Source organism: Eriocheir sinensis, chromosome 27, assembly GCF_024679095.1.
Source record: "Eriocheir sinensis breed Jianghai 21 chromosome 27, ASM2467909v1, whole genome shotgun sequence".
NCBI classification, from domain to species: Eukaryota; Metazoa; Arthropoda; class Malacostraca; order Decapoda; family Varunidae; genus Eriocheir; species Eriocheir sinensis.
The window spans coordinates 3,969,766-3,989,696 of NC_066535.1; the positions used below are offsets into that span (position 1 = coordinate 3,969,766).

The following is a 19,931-nucleotide window of genomic DNA, read 5'->3' on the forward strand; positions in this document are numbered from 1 at the left end:
GGTGGCGTAGGCGTCGGAGTCGTTGCAGTCGGTAGTTGGGGGAAGTCGGCCTGGGTTGGAGGTGGTGGTGATGGGCGATTTGAGGACTGCTGTTGTCCCCACACAAAAGTGCCTGGAGGTGCTGGGGATACAGTAGTAGTCTGCTGCTCCTTTACCCAGTTGACCTGGAGTTCCCTGCCATGGTGGATGTGTGACAGTCTTACTGGACAGGAAGGATTCCAGGCGTGGTGGGGGCCTCCACAATTTGGGCAGCGGTGCGTCACATCCTCCTTGGCTTTGTAGCGGGTGAGGCATCTCTGGGTGTCGTGCTGCCCACTGCATACACCGCATATCGGGTTCCTGCTGCAAGTCGCCCGGTGGTGTCCAAACTTCTGGCAGCGGTGGCATCGTAGGGGTTCGGGCACATAGGGGCGGAGGTAGAACGTTCCCCAGTTGCCTAGGGTGAGAGACGGGATTAGCGGGCCTCTCAGAGTTACCAGCACTTGCCTTGTGTCCTCCTTGTGGCGTGAAGTCTGGCAGCGCACCGCTTCCTCTACCTGGGGATGGCGCTGGAGGATGGAGAGAGGGAGACGGAGTGGGTATCCCATGACGATACCTTTGGTCACCTGGGTTTGTGGAGCGAGTTTGATCACCCTGATGGAGGCCCCAGGATCGTTGGCTGTCTCCTCCAGGAAGCGAAAGCTGATTTCGTCGAGCGGAATGAGGACTGAGCTCCCGTCTCGACCCATGCGGTTGTGCGTCTTGAGAGAGGGTTCCTCGTCCTCCAGGGCTGCCACGGCGTCGTAGCTGCAGGGGAACTCGGCCTGTGCTGGTACCCTGAAAGCAGGATAGTTGGATGTTGGTGGGGCTGAGGGGGCCACTGTCACTGTTGGAAGGGGAAGGGGAGTGGAGCGAGATGCAGGGTGGAAGGCGTTTCCCTTCCGCTTGTTTTTGTGTGAGACTAGGGTGAAACCATCATCATCTTCCTTATTTAGGTCATGCTGGGTAGGGTTAGGGGGGAGGGCAAGGGTTGTCACAGGGGGTGAGGCTGTAGCGGCAGGGGTGGATGCAGAGGCAGCTTCACAAGCGGTGGAGGTGGAGGTGGATGCACGGCCGGCATCACAAGCAGTGGAAGTGGGTGCTAGGGCAGAACCACAAACGGTGGAGGAAGCAGGGTCGGCATCACAAGCGGTGGGAGGGAGTGCAGGTGAGGGATCGCTAGCGGTGAAGGTGGACCCAGAGGCAAGGGCACCGTTACATGCGGCAGGCTTAACAGAGGCAACCTTCTCACCTGTGGCGTCCATGTCTTCGTGGGTACGTGCAGCCTTGGGTCGTCCTGGGGCAGGGGGGGCGGCAGGGAGTCCTTTGGAGGGGCTGGAGTGGGAGGGGTGGTCGCTGGAAGCGGCAGACGAGGTGGAGGAACGGCGGTGATGCTTGCCCTTGCCGACTCCTGACTGCGTGTTCCTGGGCACAGGAGGGCGGTGTTTACCCATGGTGGCCACCACGGGTGCCTGCACACTCTTAACACACTGTTCCCTGGGTATCTTGAGGCAGGGGACGCAGGGGAAGGCGAAATATGAACTTTGTAAGTTCACGGCGTTTGTTTACGTCCGCCAACAGTGTTGCCAGAGCCGATCTTGAGAGAGAGAGAGAGAGAGAGAGAGAGAGAGAGAGAGAGAGAGAGAGAGAGGAGGCGGGAGATGGAGGGAAGAGGAACAAGGTGGGCGGAGCCTCTGGTAGTTGTGTTCGTATCTTTGCCTGACACTGATGACTTTACCCTCTTGGTATAGGGACAAGTGCCTTTATTCTCTACTTGTGGCGGTTGGCGATACCCTTCAAAATTAAGGCAGTGTGTGAAATACACTGTCGCAAAATCTCGTACCGATACGATTGTTCGTTACGATATTATTCCCAAAAAACGAGGCCGCACAGCCTCTGAAATCCTTAGTAATAATCAATATCAATAAAAAAAAATAAAAAAATCGCCAAATTTTAACAGGATAAAAAAAAAAAAAAAAAAACTGAACCAAAGGGGGGGGGCCATGGCCGAGTGGCCCCCCCCCTATATACGCCGGTGGCGAGGAGGTATTTCTCGCCATACCCGCTGCAGTGTCGCCGCGGCCAGCAGAGGAGGCGACGCGCTTTCGTAAACATTATCCCATATTTTCAAGAGTAAAAAAAAAAAAAAAGTCCTTGAATTGGATTTTCAAAGCGTTTCCATGACTGTTGAAGGTTTGTAGAAAAGATGTTTCATAAGGTAGGTAATGAGATACTGGCACGGACCTAAAACGAATCTTAACCAAAATTTCTTATAAAACAGTATATTAACGACCATAGCTGCACGCGCGCTTAAAAGTAATCAATGTAATTGGCATAGTCAAGAGATTAGCACAAAGCAGGTCTGTGTGTAAGGTCATAATTTACTTGTCTGAGATTGAGGAAACTCTTTACGAATGCTGAAAATTCAACAAAAGTTTGATAGTCTAACCAAGGGAACTAAAATGTATGAAAATGTTAAACTGAACTGCATTTTGATAATTCAAATTAGAAAGAAAAGTTTGTATTGTAAGTTCATCTCTGGTTACCTGTAACCCTTGATACAAATTCTTCCTGTGTCTATTGAAGTGAATATTTACAGGTACGTACCAACACGTACATGCCCGAGGTCGTGGCAGCTGCTGCTTCATTCACCCGTCCAAGATGCAGGTTAGTGCATACCTTTGCTGCAGACTGCTCAAGATTCTTTGTTTGCAGGTAAAGAATGGCAGCCTTTGTTTTTACTTTATTTCGGATGAGACATTTTCAAGTTCCACGTAAAAAAAATTTGTAATGCACCCATTTGTACTTACCTGTGCATTCACCTCACAGAGAACAGCACCCTTGACTGGCACACAAATGTTTGTAAAGGAGCAGGTTTCTTTTTCCCACATTTTGAATACCTGATCTTATGTTCCATCAGGTTCTGATGAATCAATAACTTGTCAGGAAACGCAGTAATACTGTACAAACAATTGTCGAAATCCCTCCAAATGCCCCTCCACACAATATATACTCAGGACATCCCAAGAACCTGGAGTCAACCATCATAGGCCATCTTTAGGTATTTTCTAACCATCACTTTCAGTTCAAAGGTCTGGTCCATTCATCCCATCACCTCCCTTTCTAAAAAACCCATTGCTCATTACCAATATTCTTCTCGTATAACGTCCTTGTTTTCCCTTTTGGTGTTGGATGGGTTGAGTCCCACTCTTGAACGTATAATCACTTTTGTTCATCCTTCTCATGCAACCTTCCCCACACCGTCTCCAGGTTTTCTTCGGTCTTCCAGCTGGTCTCCTTCCTTCTACCTCTGCAGCTCTTTCACTGGTTATTTTCATCACCCTTTCATTTAACCACTTCCATACATCATTGCTGACACAAAGCTTATTTCTCTATCAGTTAGTCATCCCTATTTCCTTTCCCTTTATGTAGCAGCACAATAATGGCCTTTCTCCAGCACCTCACCCTGCCACCATGTTAGATTACACGGGGTAAAAAAAAATAATAGTAATAATAATAAAAATAAAAAATAAAAAGTTTCTTCAACTGATTTAGGGCAAATTTGCACTGCTGAATTCGAAAATGACACCCATTTCTCTCGGTCTCGATTTTCTCGATCTCGATCAACCAAATAGATTACATTTTTGTGACATTTTTGGTTGATTTTTGTTATTCCTCATCCGAAAAAATTTCTAACACAATTCATTGTTATAAAAATTGATAAGTGTACATTGAATAGTAGACATTGATAGAGGTAAGTACATGTAAATTGGATATTAGGTCATCATTGTTCAAAATTCAGGGCATGAACTTCCGTTTCTTCAAACTCCCAGAATGCTCAGCAGTAGGGATGTCTCTCTTCAGAGTCCAACAGTAATCAGCCATCATGACTGCATCCCAGCATCCCTGATACCTGGTCTCCATCTCTTTCATGTCCAGATAGAATCTCTCCCCCTGCTCGTCTCTCATTGATCCCAGATTCTCAGGAAACCGATCCATGTGTGAGAATAAGTAATGCATTTTGATGCTCATGTTGCATCCGAGGTTTCTGAAAGCAGTCAGCATATTGGTGACAAGTTCTGGGTAGTTCCTGGCCATCTTACTGCCAATAAAGTTCTTCACGACAAGAACAAAAGCCTTCCACGCTTCCAGTTCCACTTCGTTCATTGAGTTTTCAAATTCTGGATCTGATGAGCTGACGGAGTTGAGGACCGTCAAAGATGCCCACTTTCAACTTCTCCATGGTCAATCCTGGAAAAGCGTGGCACAGGTAAGTGAAGCAGCCGCCATCCTTGTCCAGAGCTTTGGTGAACTGTTTGATCAAGCCGAGCTTGATGTGCAGCGGTGGGAAGAGTATCCTGTCTCTGTCCACCAGAGGGTTGTTTATGACGTTCCCTGCTCTGCAAGGCACCAATTCCTCCCGTACAGACCAGTCCTTTTTCGTGTAATGCTGAGCTTTGTCCCTACTATCCCACATGCACAGAAAGCATGGGTATTTGGTGAACCCGGACTGTTGTCCCAACAAAAAGTTCACCATCTTCAGGTCAACACAAATCAACCATTCATGTTGATCATAACGAATTTTCCCCAGCACGTACTTCACCGCTTCATATTCCAACTTCAGTGTAGTCGAGTGAGCGAGGGGTACAGAGGCAAACTGGTTGCCGTTGTGCAGCAGAACACATTTCAGCGATCGCTTGCTGCCGTCAATGAACAGTCTCCAATCTTCGGGTTGGTACTGTGGCACTTCAAGCTTGTGCAGAAGCTGTGCAATATCTGTACAGTACACCAAGTCCTTCTCTTCAGAGAAAAAATGGAGGTACTCTTGATGTCTGTTGCGGTAGGTGATGCGAGCACTGTCAGAGAGGAATTTTCTTTCTTTCAATCTGGATGCCAAGAGTTCGGCAGAGGACTTTGACAAGCCAAGATCGCGAACTAGATCATTCAGCTCCTTTTGGGAATAAGGATGTGGAGCATCATCATCAAGAACCACTTCTTCATTTTCTTCAACAGTGAAGGAATCTTCGTCACTAATGTCAGGAAGTTCTCCACAGACAGATTCTGGAATTTCAGGACAACGACCTATAGGATGACATGCTGATTCAAGATCAGGATACTTGAGCCTCCACTTGTTCTTTCTGTTAATCCCAGTCAAATCAATAACGCAGAAGTAGCAGTCAGTGTCATGGTTTGTCGGCTTGCTCCAAACCATGGGATGGTTTGTCGGCTTGCTCCAAACCATGGGAATTCCAAACTTAAGACCACTCTTCTTGCCCTTGGTCCAACGACGCAGATACTCGGTGCATGTCTTGCATACCATGTGTGGTGCCCAAGCTTTATCCCGGTCACCAAGGTACATACCAAAATAAGCTTGGTAAGCACGCTTTATGAAACTTGTGACTGGATTGCTGTTAAGAAAAACGGTGTATTCTCCGCAGATGTAGCAGAATACATCGGGCTTATTTTTGCAAGACCTTCTGTGTGTGTAAACTCTTCAGAATTCGTTTATTTAAAGAAATCGTAAAGAATTTTGCCTCATAAATAGAAAATACCTATATGTGTAAAAAGAACGTAAAAAACTTTGTGGCGATTGATAAAGAAGTTGACCTGATTGAGCAAAACCAATGTGATTTTTGGATTCAGCACATCAAAATTGTCCTTAAATCAGCTAAGAATACTTAAGACAATAAATTTGTTGTTGGCCAGTGAATCATAAGAACATAACATAAGAATGTAAGGAGTCTGCAAGAGGCCGGTTGGCCTATACAAGGCAGCTCCTGTACTCTCAACCCCACCATCCATGGCTTTATCTAATCTCTTCTTGAATGTATCTATGGTTTTGGCACCCACAACATGGCTTCCAAGCCTGTTCCATTCGTCCACCACTCTATTGGTGAACCAATTCTTGCCTATGTCTTTGTTGAATCTGAATTTGTCTTACTTAAAACCATTGCTACGCATCTTACCTGGCTCTTTTACCATCAAAATCTGATCAACATCCCCTTTATTAAAGCCCTTCATCCATTTATAGACTTAGATCAAGTCTCCTCGCAACCTTCGCCTTTCTAGAGAGTGTAGATTTAAATGCTTCAGCCTGTCTTCGTAAGGCAAGTTTCTCACCCCCTGAATCATCTTTGTCATCCTTCTCTGTACAGATTCTAACATCTTGATATCCATTCTGTAGTAGATGAGGCTGTCCATCCACAACACACTCCCTTTCTTTCATCTTCCATATGACCAATACCTGACTACTTCCTCAGTTGCCCTGACCACTGAACTATAAATACCTCATACACCTCATTCATTTCTGCACTGTGCTTGATCCCTGCTGTTACCCTTTCCCCTCTTTCCACTCCCTCTGAATTCCCATTTCTCTTTCATCCTAATTTTGGCTACTACTGTAAAGTGGTCAGATCCATTAAACATTCCTTCCACCTTTAGTATCTACTACATCCTGTCTCAACCTCATATCCACAGCTATATAATATATTACATTCTTCATGTCTCCCCTTACCCATGTGTACCCATGAATTAGCTTGTGCTGGAAGGTGTTAGCCAAGAGCAAACCTCTCAACACAAACATCTACAAGATATTATCCATTCTCGTTCACTCCACCCACACCCCACTTCCCAACCATTCCATCAATCTCCCTGAAACTATATGCACCACTATCATATTCTCTACACACAAAAATCAAATGAAAAAGGCCTGACAGCACCAATCTTCCACTTCAGTTCCCCCATGAAAAAATAACCTGAAAAATAAGTAAAAAGAACTAGACTACCAAATGCAGTTCATATGGTAGTCTGAGGTGCAGCCAATTACCAACAATCCAAAACTTTGTTTCTGCCTTACTGGGTCATGATACAGCCACTGTGCTTAAAATTTTTATTAATAAATTCTCCTTAAAACACCAGTAAATATATTCATGCTGAAAATATGTAACCTCAAAGAAAACTTAAAAGTTGTACTTGACCTACTTCACATTGAGGGCCTCCTTCCTAGATGAATATATGACCATTTTGGGATGGCTGGCAATGTATTTTATCTTTGGTTGCACAAGTGGTTTCAGTTCCAGAGGACTGGAAGTGTCCCTGACTTCTCCCTCTCTACAATTTCATCTACTGCTGCTGTAATGCTACTCTCAACCTCCTCAACACTCTTGCTTGCATCAATCATCTTCCAAGTAGCATCTTTTAGTGCCATATAGTTCTGGTAAACCCGGTCTTGAAACTCCAACTTCTCGTAGCGTTCATTGCCGTATTGGCCACGAGCAGCGGCAGCTTCTGGTGGAAGGTCCAAAAACAGTACAGCGTCAGGCTTGGGGAGGCCAGCGTCACTGCCTTTGCACCACTCTAGACCAAGTCCCTTCTTAGCACCTGAAAAGGCCACTCCAGAAAAAGCATATCTATCAATGATGATCGAAGTACCAGATTCCAGAGTAGACTTCATCTTTGGCAAAAATTCCCATCTATTAGCAGAAAATAATAGGTGAATAACATGATCCTCCAAGTCTACACCTTGGCTCAGGTAGCCATCAATGAGGCCCCCTATCTGGGTTGTGCGATCAGGGAATCTCATGAACACTGCCTTTTGCCCTTTAGCGTTCATGTTTTCTACCAGCTTCTTTGCTTGTGTGGTCTTGCCAGTGCGGTCACATCCCTCCATCACAATGAGGGCTCCTCTCTTGGTCCCTGCCGTGGTGACGACCTCGCCATTACAGGTGCGTTCGTTAGTCATTGTTCTTGGGCTCAACTGGTTGCAGAAGACACCTGACACAGCTGCCCTTGTTCCTCTAACTGCACACACAGCTGCCTTCGCTCCTCTTCTTGCCTTGTAATAGAGAATATACAGATGATTATCTAAGAAAATCAGGTAGTGAGAACAGGGATCTCCATTATATGTGTATGAACCAGTGATGTAACTTTAGATTTGTTTTGAGGGGTTGGTATTAAATAGCATTGGCATTGTTTGCAACATGGTTAAATCAAATGTATGGTTCAGGGGTAAAGCCAAGTAACCTTGCCAATGCAGATATGAAATGCACAGGTATTTACACAGGTGCTTTGTGGATTATTACAGGAGCCATGAATTGTTGCCTTATTCTAGATTTTAAAGTACAGGCTTCCTCTATTAATGCTCACTGATAAATGTAATAGAGCCTGTAGCTCAAGTCCAGTGTAACTGACTATATAGTAAGGGTGGATCATGAAAATGGAAGCACCTTCTGTCACTTTGTATGTTTTCAGAAATGGTGGGAATAAAACAACTGCTCCACTGCTATCTGGCCTGAAGAGAAGCTATGGAGCAGCCCTCAACTGACATCTGGCCTGTGGAGCAGCAACACCAAACTTGGAATGACACGAACCAACAATGTTGAGCTATACTACTACCAGCTCAAACGTGCGGCTGTGACGTAGGCCTCTAGGGAATAAGCGGCAGTACAGCGTTGCCACGTTTTAACCCCACCTTGGTTGCCCCTCTCTCTCTTAATTTCTCCCTCGCACATTCCTTTCTTCCTACTTCTCTCTCTCTTTCTTAATTCCTCCCTCGCACATTCCTTTCTTTCTACTTCTCTCTCTCTTAATTCCTCCCTTGCACATTCCTTTCTTCCTACTTCTCTCTCTCTTTCTTAATTCCTCCCTTGCACATTCCTTTTTTCCTACTTCTCTCTCTCTCTTTCTTTTTCTTAATTTCTCCCTCGCACATTCCCTTCTTCCTACTCTCTCTCTCTCTCTCTCTCTCTCTCTCTCTCTCTCTCTCTCTCTCTCTCTCTCTCTCTCTCTCTCTCTCTCTCTCTCTTAATTCCTCCTTCGCACATTCCTTTCTTCCTCCTCCTCTCTGTTTGGTCAAGGACGCCGACTGACCTGAGTGGAGTCACCTGACCTCTCCACCTGTGTGGATGGCAGGCGTGTCTGGCTGATGGCCAGGAGCGTTACCGCCACAAGGATTTTAATGTGTTTTTTTTTTCATACTTATGTCAGCTTATTTTAATGTACATTCCTTCATGATATAATCTAAATATAATTGTGAAACCCCTTACCCATCCCAAAACGTAAGGGAAACTCAATAATAAGTATAGCATTGTTTTAGCAACACTAAAATATGTATGCCAAGTTTCTCTGTATGCTTACAAATATTTTTATCCAAAATAAGTTAACTGTTCTTCCATATGTTATAATACTACGATTAAATGTGTATGCATATTTGCTGATCATATTTGCCATGGTATTACTTAAATTAGAACATTTCTACATCGTGGGCTGGGAGACACGCGGCAAGGCTGTCCAAGGGATCCCGTACGCTTACTCCGCCCACAACCACATGTTTAGTGTAGTAGTAGTATAGCTGTGATGCTGGACAAAAACCATTGTAGATTGAAATGTCTGGTACGTATCAAAAATGATTCTTGTTCTTTATAACCTGCCTGAATAAAACCCACTATATCTGGAGATTAACTTTGCTTCAATGGCAGCCTGCTGCATTTGGGTTATGATGGAATTGCCAGTCATGTCAAAATGTAGCATTCCTCTCAATAGACCATTCACCCAAACTGGATCCCCATCTCCTAGCTGTTAGTATGGACACTACTACTGATTGGCAGGTGAGTTTTCTGATGTATGTACTGCCCAATACGCTAGAAAAGGATGAGAAGCTCAATACTTTACTTACTCGTCTATTACTCAGGATAAGTAAATTATGTTGACACCATTGAGCAATATGAAACTATTTTCAAAACACATTACGGCAAATAGAGGTCTGAGAATTACATTCACTATTTTACCACTTAACAAATCCCCCTTATATCACACCTTATCTGAAAGTACTAGCGTATTCAGGATGATTACACATGAGAAAAATTTTATTCTAAAATTGATTCAATAATTGCTGGAAATATCAATAATAAATAAGAGGTAGTATTAACATCATTCTTTGACTTATACTCACTGTAACTTGTTTTCAACCCCAAAGAACAATGTTAATACCACCTTTTATTTACTATTGATGCTTGTACAATTATTGAATCATTTTATTCAACTTTTTTTCTCATACATATAATCATTCTGAATATGATGGTATTTTCACATTTTGGATCAGGTGTAATATAAAAGGAAGGATTTGTTAAGTGGTAAAACATTAAATGTTATTCTCAGACATCTACTTGTCGTAATTTGTTTTAAACCCTACAGTTTTGAAAATAGTTGTACAATCTCTTCTTGATCCAATGATGTCAACAAAATTTACCTATTTTATATAACAGATGAGCTAAGTAAAGAAATATGAATGGTTTCTGAACCTACACCAGTGTGATGGACAGAGGCATCAGACACCCCGCCTGCCAATCAGCGGGAATTTTGATAGATGTGGCACCTGCGCATTTCAAGTTCATGAATACGTGAAAATCAACTGTTATGATATATATTCAAGCTAATTTTTCAATAATATACATGATTGTTAATGTATATATAAAAAAGCCAATTTCCATGGATACTTAATATACCATACAAGCACACACAAAAAAAAGCTTATCAAACGGTCTAGTCAGATCATATTTGAGCAATCTATGGCTTTTCTAATGCCTATAATTCATCTCATTTCAGGTACATTAAGACATCTGGCTCTGCAAGTGCTAATAAAATGTTATTTTAAAAATATATTGCATGTAAACCACAGTTAATATTCAAAATAACGTGAGCTATTGTTAAATGTAATGATAGGCTATTTTGAATATTACTCATGTTATTTACATGCAATATATTAACAAAATTCAATATGTATGGGCACTTGCAGAGCCAGATGACATTTTATGTACCTGCAATGAGATGAATTATAGGTATTTGAAAGGCCATAGAACGTTTGAGTATAATCTGACTATAAGCCTTCTGATACAAGGTTATTTTTCATGTGCTTGTATGGTATACTATCAATTCAAATTGGCATGTTTGCAGTTTATGCTTGAGGGTTCTTTGTATACACAAACATTCAAATATATCATTGGGAAAAAATGAATTTAAAAAGTTGATCTTCACGCACTCCTGAACTAAAAATGTGCAGGTGCCACATCTACGTTCGTGAGTGGACAGATGGAATGAAACAGACTATAGGGATCCAGCTGAAGCGAATATACGATGGCTGTAAGTTGTTTGGATGTATGGGCACCATCACTGATGCCCCACCGAGTGTTTTGTTTGCTGTTTGAGATATGAACCCACCTGCATGCTTATCAATCAGACACCAATTAATGTGTTAAACAATTAGAAATGACTTGACTATCAGAGAAATGTATAACATGCACAGATAAAAAATGAGATGCATATATGAGATGGCGTGACTGATAAATAAAATAAATACTACTATGATTTTGATGGGTGACTCCCATTCCTGATACAGGTAAACCTCGGTTTACAAGTTAATTCGTTCCGTAATTTTGCTCGCATACCAAAACACTCATAAACCAAAATGAATTTCCCCGTTGAAATTAATGCAAATCCCATTAATGCATCCCATATCTCAAAAGAATATTTATTTAAAAATCATTTTACATGTTATTTTCTACAGAATTAAGGATGGCACCAGGGGGGGTTCCTTCTGGGCACACAGTATGTCCTATGGCTATGAAATTTTACTATGTTATTTGTTGGTGTAAAAGTGACAATTCTGTTAATTTCATGAAATTTGGGTGAATGTGTAGGGGAGACTCAAACAAAGCATAAAATCATCTTTTTGTTTCACAGACTTTAGTTTTTAGTTAACTGCTTTGAAAAAAAATACCACAGAAACTTTGTGTATATATCTACATTTCTCATTTCGTAATTTTTATATTTTTAGTTTTGGCTTCGAAAAAAAAAAAAAAAAAAAATCACTAAGAATTTTCTCCACTTTTTCTCCCTTTTTCTTTTTACATTTTTAAAAATGTAGAAAATGAGAAAAATTGCCATTTAGTTGTAGTTTAGATTGATACCTTACAAAAGACAGTCAGACGTTTTGTCGATTTTGTGAAAGTTTTTGAAGTGTAAAAAACAAATTTTTGAGATTTTGGCTCCTAAAATTTTTTTTTCCATTTCATGTGTCTTGCCATTTGTATTCATTTGATTGGCACGAAATTTTCACATACGATTGTTTATACCTTGTTCACTTACTGGAGAAGGATAAGGCATCTGGTCCCCCTTTATAATAAAAAGTATTATCACTCAAAGGTTGTGTTGGTGGCGGTGGTTGGTGTGAAGACAGTCATGACTTTTGCTTCTAGCGTTGCTTTCTTGCATGTTTCCAGGGTCTCCATTTTGTTCCAGAAGCCTTATTCATGTTCATAAATCTGCTCATGGTTGCTTTGCGCTTGTACGTCATTGTAAAGACATTTTTGGGTTGTAGCGCATCGAAAAATTCCGTCCTCCCCAGTCAATGCCTGGGTGAGAACTGAGCAGCAGCACATGCATTCCACATTCGTCAGCTGTCATGAGTGGATAGAGGGATGACAAAATTTAAGGGGAAAAAGACTTTCTAATGTGAATTTTACGTGCGTACAAGCCCTGAGAAATACCACGTGTGCTGGCGCGCTATGACATAACAGCGCAGGGCATTTAAATCTCTTAAAGGGACCCCGTTTTTTAATATTCTACAAAATTATGCTTCTCTAACTGGTAGTACATAGCATCCCCAACATGTTGAGCAAGAAAAACTAAATTGTCAAAAAATACCCCCCTGGCACCCCCCTTAAAGTAGTTTTAGTAAATAAATAATGATAAATACGTAACAAATCAATGTGTTACGGTTGTTACAAAGACTCCTGCAGCCATTAACTACACACTCGGGGTGTAGGCTTCGCCCTGGGGTTTAGCAGCCGCAGTTTCCCTATTCAAGAGGCACCGGAACTACATTCGACCACCAACATTAAGCTAACCCTATACATCGTTCGAGATGGAGGGTGAACGGGTGTCAGTCATGTCCAGGAGGGCATACAAGCTGCCAAGGCTCACCCCCCCCCGTTACTGTTACGAGCAAAAAAGAACTCCCACTGTAGTGCTGAAAACATAACATGAGCGCATTGATGCTAATTCTATGAGTTTACAACGCGGACCGAGACTAGATCTGTCATCTGGTGGTCAAGAATTACACTAGACCAAGCAAGAATTAACCCCAAGTCTTGCAAAATTCTTCCGTTTCTTGTTCTGTCATGTCAGATTTTACAGAATTTCCCCAATTCTAGGGAAGGATCGGGGGTCCTGCGCAAGCTGCGGCAGGGCTGGGTGGCTGGGTATGGCCACACCTCCATAGGCCTATGGCAATGACCATTTCCTGAGCCTCTTATGGATAACCCTGCCAGGTGGGGGTGGATAGAGTTCATGAGGTTACTGTCGTGGTACTGTTGCACCACAGACCATTTTTTTTAAATACGCGTTGTAACGTCTCTCCCCCTTCCTCTTGCCTTCACAAACAGCAGGCAGCGGCTGTCAGTCATGGCAGGACAGAAAAATTTTATGGTTGCCATCTGTTCCTTAAAAAAGACACGTTAGTTATCGTCGAAAGACCAACTTGGTCTGATAGCCAAGTCACCGCTTGTAAACCAAGGCATTTTTTGCTTATAAAGCAAAACACTAAGGTACTCGTAAACTGAGGTTTGACTGCATATCAATCTCAGTCATATTATTCAAAAGCGTGCCTACCAGTGTCTGTCTCCATAACCATCCACATGGAAGGCTATGTCTATTATTTCTAAGATGTTGATATGCACATGTAATACATTATTGTATTTAACCTGATCAGTGTACTGTCTATCCCCTCTCAAACTCTGCTGCAGATGTGATGGGAAAACTAACTAGTCTGTATGAAGATGTAGATAATATAAGGTTGATACTTCTGGCTGAGGCTGTGTATCTTTGGATGACAACAAAGACAAGCTCTATGCCATAAACTGCCCCACAACCATGGCTACAGAAGAGACAGTGGAATATCCTATTATAAGCATTTACCATCATCAAGTTTCATTCACAGATTTTGATTTGTATTGAAATCTATTTCTTTATTTGTGTATATTCCACATTAGTCTGAAAAGTCATTGCTCATGAATTAACAAAATACATCAATACCTAAATTAGTGTCTGGTCAGTCAGTTGCCCTCATACTGCCAAACACCATGCAAAGCAGTGGGTGGGCCAACCGTGCCTAGAAATACATCCAAACATCTTACAGCTTGTTGCTGGTGAGTAGGAATGTGTTCAGATACTCAGCTCTGCAGCATCGCCTGGTCAGGGGCCTTCAGCAGCAACTTTTCTCTTCTCTTCTAAACATGGACGCGCACACTAAGTCAAAATTATAACTGTTGTCCAAATAAAGGAAAACTAAATTCAAGTTGCAGTGTCCTGAGATGCTTTGCTATGTTTACGATAATTTTAATATGTCAATATACTTGTCCTCAACTAAATTCAAAGGTACTGTCACAGTAATGAGACTTTCTTACTATCTGACAGTGTGATCTTTTTATTGGTTGCCTCTGCCAGCCATGTGCTTCAAACACTTAACCTAGCCCAGGGATACTGACTGAGAACTGGCATAGTGATGTGGAAGAGAAATCAACAACTGGTAAAATATTAGGAGAAAATTTTTCTAGTGATCTATCTCTCTCACACCATACTGCCAACTCATATATTTGGAGTCTCTGGTTCCCTCTAATCACAACTTTCTTTTTCAACCATTAACACACACACACACACACACACACACACACACACTTATGATACTAAGAGTGAATGAACAAACAAGATATAGAAGTGACGATGAACCGGCAAGACTGGACCTAGTACCAACAAAAGGAATATACATCAAGGATGAACTAAGGTATGGATGTCCACTGGGCAAGAGTGATCATGTAACCATAGAGACTGATACAGAAGTGGAGGTTACTAAAGAGGATGAATCTTACAAATCAAACAGGCTAAACTATATTAAGACAGACATGGAAAATCTTCGGAAGTTTTACGAGAAAGTGGAATGGGATGAGTTACTGAGAAAAAATAAAGAACAAGAAAAGTATGATATCTTTATGGAAGCCTATAACACCGGTGTCAAAAAATATGTACCCATATACAGACCCAAAGTTAAGGGTAGGAAGGACTGGTTTAATGCCAAATGTGCAAACGCAAAAGAAAAAAGGGACAAAGCATGGAAAAGATTAAAAAGAAGGAAGAATCAAAGAAACAAAGAAGACTTCAGAATGATGAGAAATGAATATGTGAAAATAAGGAAAGAAGAAGAAAAGGGATATGAGAAGGATATTGTGGAAAAATGCAAAGAACAGCCTAAGTTGTTTTACAGATTTATAAATGGGAAGACTAAACCGAAAGAAACAATAGAAAGACTGAGAGACGGGAATGTGGAAGTCAATGACCCTAAAGGTATGGCTGAGTTATTAAATAGAAAATTCCAGCAAGTCTTTACCAAAGAAACAATCTTTATTGAGCCACAAGAGAATAAAATAGAAGTTCATATGGAAGAGATTGTGGTAAACAAAGAAGAGATCTATAAATTACTGGGAGAACTAGAAGAGGGAAAAGCAGTAGGACCGGATGGAGTCTCTGGATATATTTTAAAAAAATGTAGAGATGAATTAATTGTTCCAATATACGACATCATAAGATTCTCAGTAGCAACAGGTACGGTGCCCAATGAGTGGAGAAGGGCTGAAGTGGTCCCCATATATAAAAGTGGAAGGAAAGATGAACCTTCAAACTACAGACCCATATCCCTGACAAGTGTTTTGTGCAAAATATGTGAGAAAATAATAAAGAAACAGTGGACAAAATTTCTAGAAGAGCATTAGTTAATTACCAGCAAACAATATGGATTTCAAAAGGGCCGATCATGTGTTACAAACTTACTCAGTTTTTACTCAAGAGTGACAGACAGAACACAGGAAAGGGATGGATGGGTTGATTGTATTTATCTTGATTTAAAAAGGCCTTCGACAAAGTTCCACATACAAGACTATTATGGAAACTGGAAAATAAAGGAGGATTGAAAGGAAATATGAAAAAATGGATGGCAAGCTACCTAATGGGAAGGGAGATGAGAACTGTGGTCAAGGACATAAAATCAGAATGGAGAAATGTAGAAAGCGGAGTACCACAGGGTTCAGTATTAGCACCGATAACACAGGGTAACAACCAAAAAATCGTCAGGGGTTTCTCAGCTGATTCTGACTAATTTTGGTGTTCTGAGTCCGAATATCACACTGATTTTGCTCTATCAGGTCAACTTTTTTGAGATACAGCCATAGGCCTACCTGACGAGCTATACATATGCTAATATCAGGGGTTTTGAGTTCAATCATATTTTTCTTGAAGAATATATCGAATTACAAAACTAACTTACTTCTCTAAATTAGCTGCATACGTGTCAGTCAGTCATCCTGCTGACAGTCAGCTGCATCCTGCTATTACATATTACATATAATTTTTTTTAATATTTTTCAGGTCATTGATATGGCTTCGGCGCGACGGTCATGCAGGAATAATCCTGACGTTTTCTGCTACATCTGCGGAGAATACACGCTGTCAGTGGACAGGAAGAACATCACAGGATTTGTGAAGCGCCTACCAGGCTTACTTTGAAGTCAAGCTGGGTGACCAAGATAAGTCCTGGGCACCGCACACGGTGTGCAAGGCGTCGTGGAATACCTCGGCGGTGGACGAAGGCGCGAAAACTTCACTGAAGTTTGGGATTCCGATGGTTTGGAGGAGCCGTTTGACCATGCATCGGATTGTTACTTCTGCGCCATCAATACTACTGGCATCAACCGGAAGAATCGGCACAGCCTCCAGTACCCGACCTTCCATCTGCCCGCCGTCCAGTTGCTCACTGCGAAGAAATTCCTGTACCAGCGTTCAGAGAGCTTCCTGACAGCGGCAGCGAGGCCACCACTACAGACGAGGGAGGAGATACAGAAGAGGAGTATGGTCCGCAGCCCTTTTCACAAGGTGAGCTTAATGATCTGGTTCGGGATCTCAGCTTGTCGAAGACTTCCTCCGAGCTGTTGGCCTCTAGACTCAAAGAAAAATCTACTTGGCGAGGACGCGTATCACTTTCTTTCGAGAAGGCATGAGGACTACATGGGCTACTTCTGCCAGGAGGAAGACCTCGTGTACTGCCGAGATGTCGCCGGTCTTTTTGTTAAACTCGGCGCTTCTCAATGCGATCCGAGAGATTGGCGACTCTTCATTGACAGCTGCAAGCGCTCTTTGAAGTGTGTGCTCCTCCACAAGGAACCAGTTCGCCTCAATCCCTCTTACGCACTCCACAACTCTCGAGAGAATTATGAAGCAGTGAAGTGCTCGACAAAATCCAATATGAGCAGCACCAATGGATCATCTCGTCGACCTCAAGATGGTGAACTTTCTACTTGGTCAGCAGTCCGGGTTCACAAAGTACCCATGCTTTATATGTATGTGGGACAGTCGAGACAGAGCCCAGCACTATGTAAAGAAAGAGTGGCGGCCGAGAGCAGTTAGTACCTGGGAGAAACATCATAAACGAACCTCTTGTTGACCGGGAGAAGATATTGATCCCACTGCACATGAAGCTTGGGTTAATGAAACAGTTCACGCGCTTTGGACAAGGATGGGAGGTGCTTCAACTACCTGTGCCGAGCCTTTCCTCGACTGACCATTGAGAAGCTGAAGGCGGCATTTTCGATGGCCCACAGATACGGCAGCTCATCAGCGACACAGAGTTCCAAAACTCCATGAACACGTTAGAGTCGCCGCCTGGAAATCGTTTGTGGAGGTGGTGAACAACTTCCTGGGGAACACGAAGGCAGCAAACCACGCCAGACTCATCAGCAGCATGATAGAGGCTTTTCAAAAACTCGGTGTTTGATGAGTATAAAATGCACTTCCTATTCTCACACATGGAGAAGTTTCCTGAAAACCTTGGGGCGATGAGACGAGCAGGAGAAAGGTTCCATCAGGACATCGCCAAATGGAGGAGAGGTACCAGGGAGGTGGGATGCAGTCATGCTGGCGGACTACTGCTGGTCGCTGAAGAGAGACAACCCAGCAGCTGCTCACGCACGGGAATCGAAGAAACGCCGATTTATGCCGTGAACTCTGAAATTTTGTGTCACGTAACGTTTATTTAGAAGTATTATATGCTTATCAAATTTGATGGAGTAAATAAAAACTGAATGAATTTGGATACGTTGACTTTTATTTCTTGAGGAAAACGGAAAAAATCGTCAGGGTTTCTCAGCTGATGATCCATGAAATTTGTTTTTACGAAAAATCGATTATTAAAAAAATTCTGTAGCAAAAAATCTTGACCTGATTGAGCAAAACCAAGGTCATTTTCGGACTCAGAGCATCAAAATTAGTCTAATTCAGCTGGAAAACCCTGGACGATTTTCAAAAAATATTTTTTTGTTACCCAGTGTAATCTTCCTGGTATATGTAAATGACATGGCTGAAGGAGTTAATAGCTACATAAACCTATTTGCTGACGATGCTAAATTACAAAAACATATAAGAAACAAAGAAGATTATGAAATATTGCAAGAAGACCTATACAAAATTTGGAAATGGAGTATGGATTGGGAGATGGAATTTAATGTGAAAAAATGTCATGTTATGGAAATGGGTAAAAGTGAAACAAGACCAATCTGGATATACAAAATGGGAAATGGTGAAACATTAAAAAAAGTGCATGAAGAGAGAGATCTGGGAGTAGTGATGAGGGATGATAATCAACCAGAGTCATATAAATCGGATCTTTAGAGACACATATAACTTGGTGAGAAATATTGGAGTAGCATTTAACTACATGGACAAGGACATGATGAGAAGGCTAATCACTACCATGATTAGACCAAAATTAGAATATGCAGAGGTAGTGTGGTCCCCCCATAAGAAGAAGCATATAAAGAAACTAGAAAGAATACAGAGGATGGCATCAAAAATGGTCCCAGAGTTGGAGGGATTAATATACGAGGAAAGATTAAAGGAAATTAACTTAACAACACCGGAACAAAGAAGAGAAAGGGGAGACCTAATCCAAATTTATAAATTATTAAACAAAATAGATGAAGTAGATAATGAAGAACTGCTACTAACAGAAGGAAACATAAGCAGAAATACAAGAGGACACAGTAAAAAATTGAGAAAGGGGAGATGCTTGAGAGACACAAAGAAGTATAGCTTCCCGCAAAGAAATGTAGAGGTTTGGAACAGTCTGAGCGAGGAGTGTGCAAAGCTTTAAAGATAAGTTGGATAAATGCAGATACGGAGACGGGACCACACGAGCATAATGCCCAGGCCCTGTAAAACTACAACTAGGTAAATACACACACACATGAAGAAATGTCATGTAATGGAAATGGGAAAGAGCGAAGGGAGACCATAATGGACATATAAAATGGGAAATGGAGTCATGTTAATCGGATATTCGGTGATACATATATGGTGAGAAATATAGGATTAGCATTCCACTACATGGATAAGGATATGATGAAAGTTAATAACCACTATGATTAGGCCTATGCGGAGACGGTGTGGTCTCCCCACAAGAAGAAACACAAAAAAACTAGAAAGAATACAAAGGATGGCAACAAAAATGGTTCCATAACTGGAGGGATTGACATATGATGAAAGATTAAAGGAAATGGACCTACCAACACAAGAACAAGGAAGAGAAAGGGGAGACCTAATACAAATTTATAAATTATTGGGCAAAATGGAAGTAGATAATGAGGAGTTACTACTAAAAGAAGGAATAAACACCAGTGCCGGTATCCACGAAAGTGTCTTAGGCCGATGCCGTCGTCCATAGCAAAATAAAATGGCGGCTACCGTGCCTAACTTGCCTGACGTCGTACATAAAATTTTTCGACGGCCCTAACATCGTGCTTAGCGGTAAAACAGGCTGG

At 42.0% G+C, this 19,931-nt stretch overlaps 1 protein-coding gene across 5 annotated transcripts in view; it reads right to left on the minus strand.

Moving 5' to 3' along the window:
* Nucleotides 1-6,893: 6,893 nt before the first annotated feature.
* Nucleotides 6,894-19,931, minus strand: part of LOC127004008 (thymidylate kinase-like) — a 38,765-nt gene continuing 25,727 nt past the window's right edge. For all 5 annotated transcript variants that reach the window (XM_050871164.1, XM_050871166.1, XM_050871161.1 and 2 more), the window contains one exon: nucleotides 6,894-7,852. In XM_050871164.1, the coding sequence (XP_050727121.1) occupies nucleotides 7,088-7,852 (765 nt within the window). In that variant the 3' untranslated portion in view covers nucleotides 6,894-7,087. The remainder of the gene's footprint in view (nucleotides 7,853-19,931) is intronic.